The 15,465-nt window shown below is 42.9% G+C and overlaps 2 protein-coding genes across 2 annotated transcripts in view; one reads left to right on the top strand and one right to left on the bottom strand.

The window, feature by feature from the left end:
• Window positions 1-9: 9 nt before the first annotated feature.
• Window positions 10-1,889, top strand: LOC115627777 (NADH-ubiquinone oxidoreductase 49 kDa subunit). Its single transcript, XM_030523586.1, has 4 exons — window positions 10-191; window positions 316-440; window positions 521-832; window positions 891-1,889. The coding sequence occupies exons 1-4, from the start codon at window positions 97-99 to the stop codon at window positions 1,766-1,768; spliced, it is 1,410 nt and encodes a 469-aa protein (XP_030379446.1). The 5' UTR covers window positions 10-96; the 3' UTR covers window positions 1,769-1,889.
• A 2,657-nt stretch (window positions 1,890-4,546) lies between these two features.
• Window positions 4,547-15,465, bottom strand: part of LOC115627978 (transcription factor SOX-6) — a 71,116-nt gene continuing 60,197 nt past the window's right edge. Inside the window, exons 6-7 of the mRNA XM_030523874.1 lie at window positions 7,720-8,673; window positions 4,547-5,428 (exon numbers count right to left, since the gene is read on the bottom strand). Of these exons, the coding sequence (XP_030379734.1) occupies window positions 4,547-5,428; window positions 7,720-8,673 (1,836 nt within the window). The remainder of the gene's footprint in view (window positions 5,429-7,719; window positions 8,674-15,465) is intronic.

Below are 15,465 nucleotides of genomic sequence, written 5' to 3'. Positions count from 1 at the left end.
GCTATTTCAGCTGAGTTGGCACTGACTGCCCCAATCAACATCAAAAACCTTTCAGAAATTGTGCCTGCAGTCCAAACTTAATTCACGAGGAAGTAAATGGCGTTCACCAATATTGTGAAGCGCTCGGTGGGCGCCGGAGTGCACATTTTCAAGGCACAGTCGGCAGCGGCAGCTGGCACCAGCGTTCTGAGGTAATTTGCATTCTCGGGCCACTTTACTTCGCTTACATAATTCGCTCACCCAGGCGCATTTATTGTTGCAACTTAGCTTATGAATGGTATGCTTACTTGGTGTATATACTATATCTTATTTCAGCACCCATCAGCAGAAGCGTGGTGCTGCAAAATGGTATCCCGATCCCGAATTCATGAAGCAGTTCAGCGGCGCTGTAATGTATCCCGATGAAGTCACTTCTTTGTGGAAAGTGCCACCATGGAACAGTGAGCTTTAATTTACAATAACAATTAACTCGGTACATTGCAAACCCTACTTTGTTTTTACTTTCAATAACTTCAATTAGGCAAAGTCGTGCCCGTGGAGAAATCGGTTCGCAATCTGACGCTCAACTTTGGACCGCAACATCCCGCCGCTCACGGCGTGCTTCGCCTGGTGTTGGAACTGGACGGCGAGACGGTGATGCGCGCCGATCCGCACATCGGCTTGCTGCATCGCGGTACTGAGAAGCTCATCGAGTACAAGACCTATACGCAGGCGTTGCCCTATTTTGATCGCCTCGACTATGTGTCCATGATGTGCAATGAGCAGTGCTACTCCCTGGCTGTGGAGAAGCTGCTAAACATCGATGTGCCACTGCGCGCTAAGTACATAAGAAGTAAGTGTTTGGGGTTCATAAAATGTGAAATGGAACTCTAAGGCTTGCCCGCTTGCAGCACTTTTTGCGGAGATCACGCGCATTCTTAACCACATCATGGCTGTGGGCACCCATGCGCTCGATATTGGCGCACTCACGCCCTTCTTCTGGCTGTTCGAGGAGCGCGAGAAGATGATGGAGTTCTACGAGCGCGTGTCTGGCGCACGTATGCATGCCGCCTATATTAGACCCGGCGGTGTGTCGTTGGATATGCCGATAGGCCTGATGGACGACATATATGAGTTTTCGTCCAAGTTTGCTGAGCGTCTGGACGAGGTGGAGGATGTGCTGACCACAAATCGCATCTGGGTGCAGCGTACAGAGGATATCGGCATTGTTACTGCCGAGGAGGCATTGAATTATGGCTTCAGCGGTGTCATGCTACGCGGCTCTGGTATCAAATGGGATTTGCGCAAGCAACAGCCCTACGATGCCTACGACCGAGTTGAGTTTGATGTGCCTATCGGCACCAAGGGCGATTGCTACGACCGATATTTGTGCCGTGTGGAGGAGATGCGTCAATCGCTGCGCATTATTGATCAATGCTTGAACCAAATGCCCGCCGGTGACATTAAAACCGATGACAACAAGGTGTCGACGCCATCCCGCGCCGAGATGAAGACATCGATGGAGGCGCTCATTCATCACTTCAAGTTGTTCACCCAGGGCTTCCAAGTGCCGCCGGGTGCTACCTACACGGCCATTGAGGCGCCCAAGGGTGAATTTGGCGTCTATTTGGTGTCGGACGGTTCCAGTCGTCCCTACCGCTGCAAGATTAAAGCGCCTGGCTTTGCGCACTTGGCTGCTCTCGAGAAAATTGGCAAACAGCACATGTTGGCCGATGTGGTCGCCATTATTGGTACTCTGGATGTTGTTTTCGGCGAGATCGATCGATAGGCGGACCCCTAATATATATATATACATATATAAGCGAATCCCTTCTGGCATCAAATGTATGACGTTTCTAAAGTTGTTAATGCGAAAAGGCTATTAAAGAAACATAATTACCTTCATTGAAGCGAAAACAACAATAACCATCTCTCAGGACTATTGTTTGCAACAGTAAGTAACGCCATTGTGTATGTAAAGCATTCATATATACATAAATAAGTAAATATGATGCATGGTACGTATTGTTTGTTTTTTGTTTTTTTTTTTTCGGTTTAATAAACTCGTTTAATTGTTTTTGCTTAATGCTCTTCTCCATTTACATATACAAATGTATGCTAGATACTGTGTACAATGTAATGTTTTGTCTGTATATGTGCTATATATCTTGATATATGTATATATATATCTATATATTTATGTATGTGGAGTAATTGCTTGTCATTTCCAACTATGTATGTTACCTATATCCGAGCCCCCTCTATTCATTCTCCAAACTCCTCGTCCCACTCGGCATTTATCTCTAATGCTCTCTCCAACATCAACCGTTTCTCCAACAACCCACCCCAAAATCCAATTAGGTTCTACACACACACACACACACACACACACACAGGCGCACACACCAACACCGACACACGCACACAGACACAGACACAAATGGACTCAGGAGAGAAGGGATTCAACTACTGAGCTGTAAAATATTATTGCACTCTATGTTGTTTGTAATTATTTAAGTATGTATGTGTGTATGTGTCTGTGTGTGTGTGCGTGCGTGCGTACATATGTACATGTGTATGCTTTTATACAAGTCCGAATATTGTTTACGTAACCCTACCTACCTACCCAGGTAAGCAGATCATCATCACTTGAACGCCACACTTGTCTGCAAATTGAAGGTTCAATTCTAAAGCCCCCACCCCACTATATACTCGTAAGTATGTATGTGTGTGTGTTGGTATTTAACATGCATACACACATATGTATTTATGTATATATGTGTGTGTGTATGCATGCATGGTGTGTGTAGACTCGTCTTCCTGAATTCTACAGAGTTGTCGTCTCTTCTTCTTACACAAGTTACATAATTGTTTGTTCTTCTTATTTTTGTTTTCGTTTTGTTTTGTTGTTGTCCTTTAATTTGACTATTCCTTAAACTTAGAGTATGTTGTTGCTTTTGACTGTGGAAGGCGGAATGGGGAGGGGGAATTGGTGGTCTATTATTGGAGGGAGGGAGGGAGGGTAAACAACCATGAGATTTTGGGAGGCGTTTGCTCGAACCCTTAATGGCCACTTGGGACAGGGGATAGGGGAGTGGAGCTGGGACTGGGGCTGGGACTTGGGGTTGATGTGATTGCGAAAGAAGAAACGGAGCCAGAATCCATCCTTCTATGCATCATTATTAGCAGCAGCCGCTCGGTAATTAAACTCCAGGGCTTATGGGCGCTGCATTTAAAACTAGTTTACATATCTTATGTATGCTTATAAGTATATAAAAAAAATTTGACAAAAAAAATATTTATATATTATTTATATATTTATATGGCGTTTATCGCAAGTCAATTTAGCGAATCTCGAACCCCTCTAACAACTATCTATCGCATATTTCTGTGACCCTTCCGCGCCTCTCACGGCCCGCCCAACTCACACGCAAACACACACAGACACACACACACAGGACACCCATCCCACCGACTGGGGTCTCCCTTCTCACCGTCTCCATGTTCCATCTTCCATCTTGGCTCTCTCAGCTCTTTGCTCTTTGCTCTTCCCTCGACCCTCAACTAGGCTCGCTCTACCCTCAAAGTTACTAACTATCTAAATATTTATTTCGCTATGGCTATGGCATTGGTGCGTGAATGGCACAAAAATTGCAACGATCGCAATGGATCCGAACCGAGCGTTTCTGTCACTTCCTGTTCCTATTTATCTGGTCACTGATATCTTGTATAAGCACTGGAAGGGGGGAGGGATTGCTCGTACGCTTGGTGGTTATGGTTATGTCTTAAGATCAGGGAGTCGAACCGAAACTGAAACCGACACGAACCATCTCCCAATTCTCTAAACATAGCTCAAAAGTTGTTCTTGCTCGTACTACTATTGTTGTTGGGTCCGATTCGGTAAGATTTAGTTTCGTTTCGGTTTGATTCCCTGCTTGCAAAAAAAAAAAAAAAATCATCTTATTGCATCCAGCGAACGAGTCCCAGCGACTATTTTTGCTTTTTCTTATAGTTTTTGTTTTGTTTTCTTTCTTTCTTTTGTTTTTGGGGAAAATTAAACGTAAGTAATGGCACTTCAACTGAAACTTAAGGGACTATACACGGATTCTAGCCTAAGTTGTCGTATTTACACCGCCGCTGTCGCCGCCCACGGATTGGAGAATGATGGTGATGATGATTATGATGATGATTGGACAACTCTCAGGCGACGCACTCCTGCTCCTGCTGCTGCTGCTGCTGCTCCTGCTGCTGGCTAGCCTGGCTCAGCCTCTGTCTCTGTCTCTATCTCTGTCTCTGCATCCGCCACTGCCCCCGTCCCTTGTGGGTCCATCCGTCCTTCGACGTTCGTCGTGCGTGCGTACATCCTGTTGAGCCTCTGAGTTGGTTGGATGACCACCACTTCTATGCAACAAACGCGATCGCTATGGCACTGATTTTTTTGTTTCTCTTATTATTGTTGTTGCTGTTGTTTTGCTTTTGCTTTTGTTGTTGTTGCTGTTGTTGTTGTTGCTGCTGCTGCTATAACTTGTCTATGGGCGGGCGACTGCAACGCTCCCCCACCCCCACCTCAATCGTCATCGCCGCGCAGCGAGTTCATCTCCATTTCCTCGGAGGAGAATCCCGACGGCGACAGGCTCTCCGGAGGATAATAATACCCGCTGCTCGCCCCCGGACCATTATGCGTGGGCGTGCCGCCATCGAGCAGTACGCCGCATTCGTCTCCATGCACGCCCGCTGCCGCCGCAGCCGCCGCTACTGCCGCCTGTGTCATATCCTGCAAATGGTAGGCGGCCGCAGCGGCGGCTGCCGCTGCCTGGACGCTGCCATCTCCGGCACAGGCATCGCCGGAGGCATTGGGGGGACCGCTGCCCCGACACCACAGCTGCCGCATCTCGGCCCGCCGATTGCGCATCAGGATTTTGTACTCGGATATGCGCATCTTCTTGCCGTCCACAATGCAAGTACGTTTGGGGCGCGGGCGATAGCGATAGTCCGGATGCTGTTCCATGTGGAGTTTGGAAAGACGCGACTGCTCCTCGTAGTAGGGCTGCTTGTCGGCATTCGACATGGCCTTCCAGCGGGCGCCCAGTATCTTCGATATATTCGAGTTGTGCATGTCGGGGCAGGCCTTCAATATTTTGCGACGCTCGTCCTTGGCCCACACCATGAATGCATTCATGGGCCGCTTGATGTGCGGCTTGCTGTGCCCATGGCCATGACCATGGCCGTGTCGTTGGGGCTGGGTCGGTGGCGCTGTTCCAAGCTGTGGCTGAGCATGACACTCCGGATCCAGCACAGCCGATCGTTCCGAGCTCGTGCCACAGCTGTTTATCGAGTCGCGACTCATGCGAGCTGCCCTGGCACTGGCCCCTCCAATCCCACCTCCAACGCCCGTCGCCGACAATGTGGGACTGGGATCGCCGCCACCTGTCGCGTGCCACAGTCGACCCTGCAAAGAAATCAAAAGAAATATATAAACATGAATCTTGGCATCAACATAAATGCATGAAAACAAAGGAACTGATCCAAATATTCTCGAATGTAACTCCAGACTGGTATAGCCATAGAATTGGTTGCCAGCGAAATAGGAAACAAAACAGATAATAGATAATAATAGAAGCTTCAATTGCAGCTTGCCTACAAAAAAGTTGATGGGTCTTCCCCACAGATTAATCCTGAATCTACGCTCAATTAGTCTTATAATTATTTAGAATTCTTTTTTATACCCTGCACCCAAAGGGTAAGAGGGTATACTAGTTTTGTGCGAGAGTGTACATGTAACACATAGAAAGTGCACATATGCTTGATCAGGGTGACCAGATGAGTCGATATAGCCATGTTCGTCTGTCCGTCTGTCTGTCCATCTGTCTGTATGAACGCAAAGATCTCAGAAAGTATAAGAGCTAGAATAACCAAACTTGGTATGTAGATTCTCCTAAGCCCGAGAAAGGGCAAGTGTGTTCATTTTTTCCAATGCACTCCTCCACTCCCCCTCTATTCACGATTTTCTCTAACTCACCTAATTCTTGGAATTTTTATATAAAATTCGGTAGTCACATCCAGTTAGTGATTATGTGTACGTAAATTGAGTTTCATAATGATTGATAGAAAGGAAGTTATAGCCATAAATATAATCTCTGCCCAAGCTCTGCAGCTGTTGTTGACATAATTCTGTACTTCACACATATCTTTCCACTTATGTATGTATGTTTTGAATAATTTTTATTTAATTAATTAATTTTTTTTTAATTCAAAATTTTTTCTTATTTTTTTTGGGGGTGTGTACAAGGTATTTAAGAGTTGAGCCAGTAAGACTCTACTATTCCTTTCTTGTTTTATCAATTTCAAGAATGCGGCCCATCAAGCAAGTTTTCAGCATTTTCCAAACATCTATTCGATCGGAGGGAATCACTCGAAGGAAGGTTTAGAAAAATTGTTTTATATCAGCTGTGGCTCCTAGGATTGCAAATGTGTATGTAGACATAATCTGTTGTTTCTAATTACACTTTATATGCTCGCACATAACTGAGTTTAAATAGGAATGCGTGGATTTATTTTCAAGCAGACACTCCTTCCTTCAAGGTTCACTAACACAGTTTGTCCAAACCGAACCAAGCTCGACTCGACCTATTGAAATGTACTTGTAGTTCCATTCATTTCATTATTCTTGAACAAATCTAGAGCTTAGAATGTTTCAGTATTATCTTTGGTCTTAGGCTGTTTTCTTTTTAGAATCATGCTGAGCTGTTCAACAATATTTGAAATGATTATACAAATAATGAAAAAATGGCTTCTGAAATTAAAATAAAAATCTCCAACGAATGTTCCTATTTATACTTATGTATCACTTATGTACCAGTAAATGGGATAACCACTCCCGAGTTTCATAAACAGAAGCTTTGTTGAGTTCCCTTTGATTTATGATCAAAACTGTATTCAAATATACTAGTACTTATTTTTTAAAATATTAATTAATATACTATAGTCCATTCACTAAAACTGGAAGGCTAAATTGTTTTGATTTGTAGTTTTGTAACATAACCCCATATCCAGAACGAAGAATGTTGGACCAGATGCTTAAGACACATACTAATTGTGAAGAAGAGTAGGGCATGGAGGAGTAAAGTTTTTGAAGGATATAAGGCTTCCGTGCGCACGGAGATAGTTTTTAATCTCGTTTTAAATGTTGCTTGCTGTTTAAGCAAAAAATAAAAATTAAATGAGGCAATAAAAATAAAATGAGAAAGTAATATTTAACCACCACACGGTCCATTTATAGATGTATTCAAAACAAAAATTTTAAAAACCCATAACACTAGCTTCGGTTCTGATAAAGTAGATCCCAGAGAAGCAATCCACAGTATTTGATGGTAATTTTCTATCCAAATGGAATGAACATCTCTCATTTATTTTTAAAATAAAATGTAAACATACTATATAACGATAATAACTGGGGTTAGAAGTAAAAACCTTCCTAAAACCTCATCTGTTCTAAATTGCTGGACTTGGTAATAATTAGTCAGATGTATCCCTAAGTATTTAGCTTAGGGTTTGGATGTCTATAGCCGGACATATTCTCAGCAATCTCGTTAGCAAGCTCTCAGTGTAAAAAAAGTTTAAGGTGCTTCAGACTTAGTTTTTGGGAATATTTGAATTCTTAGCAGGGATCTCTCAATTAAATCTGAACTATAAATTTGCTCTATAAATGGTTTTAATGATAAGAAAATAAAAACGACTTACCCGGGACTGTAAGTAAGTGGCCTCGACATCCGGAAATATGGGAGACGACTGATGTTGGCCAACTGGAGCTGCTTGGGCCATTTGTTGCCAATTTAGCGGCGGGCTGGGGACAACAGGGGTTAGACGCTCCCTTTCCCGCTCCCGCTCCCGTTCCCTTTCTCGCTCCCGCTGCTCACGAATGCTGGCGCTGCTTGGCGAGGATTCGGGTGAGCCCTTGGGCTTCGATAGATTGAGAGGGGCATCCATATCAGAGTCCTGCACCTCCGATCTATTGGCTCTGCAATGCTGGTGGTCGGCTGGTGAAGAAGGATAATTGATCGAATTCTCCTCTGGGCTAAGATTCTGTGCCGGAGCCGCGGCCCGTGCCTGCGGGGAATCGGGGGGCGTGTTGTGGCTATACTTAATGGCGTCGCTGTTGCCAGGGTTCGGCGATTGCGACTCCGGTCGCGCCTCCCCAATGTCGAGGGCAGGCAGGGAGGCGACCACCGCCTCCGCGATGGCTGGCGCAGCGCCTGGTGATGAAATCGGCATTTTGTTGTTGTTGCTGGCGGCAACGGCCGCCGCAGCCAGAGCCGCTTGAATGTGCGCCGCCGCGACCGCCGCCGTTGGCCACATCGGCTGCATGGCCGCCAGCTTGTGGGCGTGATGATGCTGCTGATGCACGTGGGCGGGCATCATGTGCGGATGCAGTGTAGCCAGCTGCTGCGCGGGCGCCGGCGGGCGCAGAAAAGCGGGCAGGAATGGCACCAGACCGCCTGTACTCGCCGCCGCGGCCGCCGCCTGCTGCTGCTGCTGCTGATGATGGGACTGAGGGAAGCGACTGGCGTTAAACTGGGCGCTCAGCTGATGGTGCAGCTCCTGCAGGCAACTCTCCTGCTGCATCCGTTGCACGTTCTGCAGATGTTGCTGCTGTTGAATATTCGACTCGATGTCTGTCATATTCTCGAATTGTGTCTGCAAGGAGAATCGGAGAGTTCCGAAGGCAAGTTTCAGTTATAGATCAACGAAAATAATATGCGGTCTCAGGCGAGAAAGCCTATTGGTGCAATAATTTAATTGCTTTGCCATTTTGGCAAACCATTTCTCTTTTAAAACGAACCATTAAAGTGAACCCAATGACCAGTTTTCAAAACATACATACATACATAAGAATAAATCAAGAAATAAAATAAAAAGACACTTCGGATTGATGGTTTCAAGTCTTAAGCTTTTATTTGAATAATAAAAAAATAAGTTTAAATTTAATTAGTAAGTAAGCAGGAACAATCATATAGAAGACCAGCTTAAAGTCCCTCACGATCCATTTGAGAAACGTTCGTAGTAATACTTAGTATAGAAATTGTATAATTAATTGGTCCCTAATAGGACAGGCTCGACTCACAATAGGAGGGTATCCTTGCTTACAAGATGGGCCGAACTTCTCGCCGTAAATGGAACACTAATATTCGAATATTAAGCACTATTTAGAAAAAAAGTATTTCACTGCCAAGCGTGTAGTTTATATTTATATTTTTAAAATATTCATTGGGTCCGACAATGCGACAATAATCGGTATATCTGTATAATGTATTGTATATTCGTATGCACTCGGCACTGCTTGCAATTTTATTGATAGATTTTCAAATAAATTAATACTGAGATGCACTTTGATATTCAAGTTCATTAGAGGCGAAATGGACTAGTATTATTATTTAATTTGATTTTTATTTTGTTGTTGTAAATTCATTATTGATGCTTAACGGATTTTAAGACACTTGTGTAGATAAGTCTCTGCCTTGGTGTTCACGAATTTGGCACAAAAACATGTCCGATTTTCTCGGTTCTTTATGGATGGGTCAATTTCTCGAGTTTGAATTTTATTCGCAACTTTTTGAATTCACTGTGACTGATACATATGTGTATGAGTAGTGTGTACACATAAACTCGTATATAGGCATATCCACTGGATTAGTAGCACTTTTGGGCAACTTGAAGAGTTGGCTAATTGGACCGTCTTCCATTTGGTAAGGCAATTAGTTCACCACGCGCTCACCTCCAGCATTGTCAGCAGTCGCGCCATCACAACGAAAATGCGAAACTGCGGAATCCCAGAAACTGTGAGTGCGCCAGCGCCCAGATACCGGAGTGAAGTCCGAAGCCAAAAACCGAAACCGAGACCGAAATACAGAAACCGAAACTGTCAATTGTGTTGTCGCCTTCGCGAGTCACTGAGCAGCTCTGCCCGCGATTGGCTGGAGAGGCGTCTTTGTTGTTGTTCTTGTTGCCGTCGCGTGCGCTGCTTGGCGCCTTTTGTCTTGCGTTTGTTGCGTTTGTTTCCCAACTCCTCAACGTCGTTTACAGCACTACCCAGGTCCTAGAGTCAAAGGAAATGGCCAAGTTGCCAAGAAGCGGGCGAACGGGGGGTCAGCAGCTTTGAAGGTACGTCCCCGTTTGTCTGCGTCGTCGTCGCCGTCGTCGTCTGTCCGGCAAAGAGTTTGTATCTTTATTGCTGTTACTGCTGTTGTTGTTGTTGATGTTGTCGCCCCACTGCTCCCCATACGCATTTCACAGTGAGCACTAAACTTTTGTACTCACTGTTCGCATCAAAGCGTCGCGCAGTACTGACTACGCGACCGAAGGCTAAGCAGCATCCAAGTCTCTGCCACCGTTAACAACTTGTGCCGCCAACTGAAGAGCAAACTGAAAATCTAATATTTCGAACATTGCGCATTGCCGAAAGAGAGCGCGCAGCATTCTCGTTCCCATATCTTTGCTCTCGAAGCGCACTCGCCGCTTGATTGCGTCTCGCCTCGCTTCGCCTCCTCTCACCACTTCACTCCACTGCTCGGCGTTGCGCTCTCTTCACATTACGACGTCAGTCTGTGTGTCTGGCTGTCTGTCCAAACGCACCCATCGAGGAGGTCTAGGAATCGCAATCAGCAGCAGCGACGGCGACGACGACGGCAGCGGTGTTCGTTGTGATGTGGGCGTGCGTTCAATTGTTCTACTGTGCCGCTCACTCGTTCACTCGTTGGTTGGCTGGCTCTTTCTTTCTATTGTTTCGGTATCCAATACACACTCAACCTTGCAAACGTACATCCATACATATGCACGTTCGTACGAGGCATATTGTTGCACGAGTTATTGTCTCTCTCTCTCCATGGGCATGCCTCTGTGTGTGTATGTAATGTTGGGGCGCATTTGTATGTATGTATGTATGTATATAAAACGGCAACAAAAGCAAAAACAAAAACCTTTTCTGCTCGTCCAAAAATCGATAGATGGCGAAAGCAACGGCAACGGCAACAGCAACAGCTACGTCAGCGCAGCAAAAACAACAGCAACAAAAACAACGACGACTACGAACAAAGGGGCATTGTATAATATGAAGCTCCTCCCCTTATCGTTCTGGTGCTGCTGCTGCTGCTGCTGCGATGATGCTACAACAAGAATAATAACAACAACAGCAACAGTAGAAACGTAGACGACGACGGTGGTGAATGCCTCGTTTGTCTCAGCCAATTGTCTCGTCAATTATTTGCGCTGGGAACGCGCCATGCCGGCCATTGTTAGGGCTCGTTTTGCCGTGTTGTGTTTCGGTTGGCGGACGGGCAGCAAACCGGAACGTATGTATATAAGAGAGCACACACACACACACACACATACCTACGCACATAGACTGCTCACATGTCGTCTCTCTATCTCCATGCCACGGCCAAGAACCTTATTCATATACATACATGTACATACATACAAGTATGTATATATACGTACATATATGATGTATGCATGTGTAGTATAGTATATAGTACATGCCCAATATGTATGCATATGCAGTTACAAGTACATATGTACATACATACATACATACATATGTACTTATGTATGTTTTAATGGTATGTATGTATGCCTGTACTGTATGCCCAATGTACAGTAGGCCCAAGTTGGTTTTACAAGGTGCCACCCACGCAATCAACGAAGGCGACAATGATTATCAAGGTAAAAAAAAACATTTGTAGATACATATGTACATGCATATACATATATCAAAAATGCCCTTTGTCTTACATTCGGTCGATATAGACATGCACATACATATGTACATACACACGTATATGTACATACATAGACGTGTTTTGAATAGCGCATAATGCGCAAAACGAATGCGATTACATAGGCAAGCTTGTAAGCTTGTAAGCTCAGCCAGAGCATCAATTAGACACAAAGCAAGCAACAACAATGCCGACAAAATTCCTTTAAAAAAAAAACCTCCCAGATATTTCTTCTCACTTTATGTCAATGTCAAAAATTGCTCTTAAATTGTTACATTTTACCAATATCGAGCTCTGCAGCAGTCCGTCTGTTCGCCACTCATGCATTTGTGTTAAATAAATATGTGCACACACGCATGTGTACATACATAATGAATTGCAAACTGAATGGGAAAATATTAACATTTTTAAATATTTTATTAATTCGATTTCTGTCATTGGATAGACAAATGCGCACACTGACACACACTCATATTAACATTTGCGTTTGATTTAAAGAATTTTATGCTATTTTAATCATGTATATTTAAATTTATTAAAGCAGCAATTAGTAGAGGCAATAACTCATTTGAACAATGATTTAAAGCTGAATTCGTTAAATGGGCGCAACTTGTAATCAGGTACAAAGTATACATATAATCGTATATCACGTTTCGTTTATGTTTTTAATTTTAAATAAATGATCCTGCCAGATGAATGAATAGCACAGACATGTTTTAAGAAACGTCTTTAAATATATACATGCATAGTAGTCTGTGGAACTTTTCAAATATGAACTACACCTGTCATTTATTCTTAATCATGGCTAAGCCATGTCCGATTGGTTGCAATCGAAAGTAAGCCAAGGCAGTAATTCTGAAGAATTATATTTGAATTACATGAAAATATAGTAAAATGTTCCTCGTATTTTTTTTAACGTTACACATAAATGAACTAAATTTCGAGTGAACTTATGTAAGTATATAGAATATTTTTAGAACATATTTCTGTTTCCATTTAAAACTGGTTGATATTTTTAAAGACAGAGCTCATGTTTTTGTTTGCTCATCATTTTATAATAGTCTTGGGCTATCTTTTTTCAACTTTAATTTATTACAGCGCGAATAAGCTCACCAATCAACTTAATTAATCATTAATCCGTGAGAAACCTCGAGCTCAAAATAATATATTTCAATGAATTGAATTCACTTTTTCGAACCTTTAAGAATGGATTTTGGGAACCGGGGCACATCGGCTTTTGGTCAGTCAGTTATCTAAAACAAAACACCTATTTGAGGGAGAGAGCTTTCTAGAATTCTGAGAGATCATGACTTAAGAAAACAATTATTCCGATCAGGCCGATTAATGATGATACGGAACTGTCCCACAACTTGCCACAGCTGCCAATGTCTTCCATAATTGCTCGCTAAGTTAACATCATCACGGAGCATGCCCAACCCAACAGTGAAGAGGCTCTCATCTTGGCCTGCTTGTGCCTGCATCTGCATGTCGTTAGGTGCGACAGGGCCATATTATTTCTGCCCCATGAACAGATTTAATTATGCACCAACGGAATAGTGGCGTTGTGGACGCCCGCCTCGCAAACAACTGCATTTGGGCGATCTGCCGGCCTTTCACTTTTCCAAAAGACCTGATTCTCCTGTTGGCCAAAATCCACCTTCTGTAGATGGAATGAAGGCAATATCGCATAGGCAGTTGGTCAGGAATTTTTCCTCTAATGAAAATGAATGTGGAGAATGTGGAAAATATTGTATTTGTAGTATTGTGTGCGTGCTGCACGGTTCGTGCTCTGGAACCCAACATCAGCAGCAACCCCATCGCCGCGGCAACGATGGCAACGACAAATACATACCAACGAATTCATGTTCATTTTTGTCTCATTTTCAATTTAAAATTAAATATTATTTACACAGTATTTGACATGTCTCGACCAATTTATTTAAATATGTAGATATGTACATACATACATCTACTACTTATAGTATAGTACATATATGCATGTGTATGTCGATTTGCTTATTCCGCACTTAAAACAACAAGAATAAATAAGGAAGACGCCGAAAATACATTCCAAAAGTCGAAAATATTTAAAATAGAAATGCAAAGATTAATGGCAAAGCAAATATTCCTAATCGTGAAAACTCATAATAAAATGTTGTCTTCCATTCTGTTTGAATTTGTCGTTCAGATTTTTATGATGCACATTATCGGTCAAACGTACTTGTCGACTGGCCCCTCACATTTTACGACTTAATGCCCACGGATTAAGTCTTGTGGCCGGCCATCCCATATGTGACGTCTCAGATCTTTGAGGATTTTCGGCGCGTATTACTTGGCCATTAAAATGATACATCCAGTTTGCTAGAATTCCCCATCAGTGGATATATTTTGAGTGCACTTCGTCAGACACCGGTCCAGCGCGCATTTCAAATAATGCGCCATAAAATTAAACACCCGAATAGTCCGAATGAGTCAAAATACAACAGCCTAGCTTCAGCTGGATGGGTGCTATTGGATTTTGAATTAAAAAACTTCACTTCACTTCAGTCATAAATCAAATGATGTCGATTTCAAAACAATAGCGGTAGGCTCATCGTTCTTCGTTAAAACGAAAAGATGGGCGGCATTGAAAAATATTGTCATTAATTACTTCAATTTAGAATACTCCACAGATACTACTCAAATAAAAACAAGCAATGACAGTCGAGCAAGGCCGACAGTAAAATACCCTGTTCACCCAAAACGGGCTCTCTCCAAAGAAGAGCAAGCAGTTTGGGGCGAAGTATTGGAGTAAAATTATTTCGCTAATAACTTTATTTAAAATCAACTGATTATTTTAATTCAGTAGCGGGGAAAAGGGTATTGCCTTTGGAGCTAGGAAAGTCTACATAGCAAGTTTGGTCAGTCGTTTTCAAAATGCAGGCGTACATCCAGCCGGACGGACATGCCTACTTCGTCTTCTTTATGGAGTCTGCTTCCCTCTGGCTGTTACATAATGTTCAGAAGTCGAACACACTCTTTTTACCCTTTGGATAGGGGGTATTATAAACCGAAGAATAGCATAGTGTGTCTGTTAACACGTACATATGTCTAATATCTAATAAAACCTCGTACTCATCACTTAAAAATGAATTGGGAATGGGCTGGAAGGTAAGTAATATAAAAAAAATATTTAAGATGTTGTAACCTTAAGATGTTGTAAACTTAAATGCTATCACAAATATCCATAGCAAAGTCACATATACCTTAAGTACGCTTTGACCGAGGGTTCAAAGGGTATGAACTAGATAAAGACTAACTTTTTACGTTTCTTAATGATTAAGCTCATTAAGCTCTTTAACAAATAGCTCTGAATCGTTCAGCTTAGAAATAGTGGTTCATGTACATACATACTATATGTTTATCAAAAGCAAACAGTTTATATTTATGAGACGTAGCCCTAGACTGGGGAATTCCTATCACATTTAAGAATGACGCACATGTAGGAAAATAACTGAGGAATGTCAAGTACAACTTGCGACAAACTTAAGCCTAGTCGGTGTACAATTTCGTATGCCATTTCTTTCCCAATATATAAGACAAATAAATACATACTTAACTACTTATTAAAGTATTGTCGAAGAGATCGTATTGAACCCGCATGGAGCAAAATTATTATTACAATTTCGGTCGAAAATTGGCACTTTAACTGGCTTTGTCATCATATTTTTGGTGT

The sequence above is a fragment of the Scaptodrosophila lebanonensis genome, unplaced genomic scaffold (genome assembly GCF_003285725.1).
Source record: "Scaptodrosophila lebanonensis strain 11010-0011.00,11010-0021.00 unplaced genomic scaffold, SlebRS2 tig00000098-arrow-pilon, whole genome shotgun sequence".
Lineage (NCBI taxonomy): Eukaryota > Metazoa > Arthropoda > Insecta > Diptera > Drosophilidae > Scaptodrosophila > Scaptodrosophila lebanonensis.
This window is presented reverse-complemented; position numbering and strand designations above follow the sequence as displayed.

Bases quoted from the DNA above. Each gene is read 5' to 3' on its own strand.
- LOC115627777 (XM_030523586.1), top strand. From the start codon at position 97: ATGGCGTTCACCAATATTGTGAAGCGCTCGGTGGGCGCCGGAGTGCAC. The intron at 192-315 runs GTAATTTGCATT...ATCTTATTTCAG, and splicing joins GCTGGCACCAGCGTTCTGAG to CACCCATCAGCAGAAGCGTG. The intron at 833-890 runs GTAAGTGTTTGG...GCCCGCTTGCAG, and splicing joins GCGCGCTAAGTACATAAGAA to CACTTTTTGCGGAGATCACG.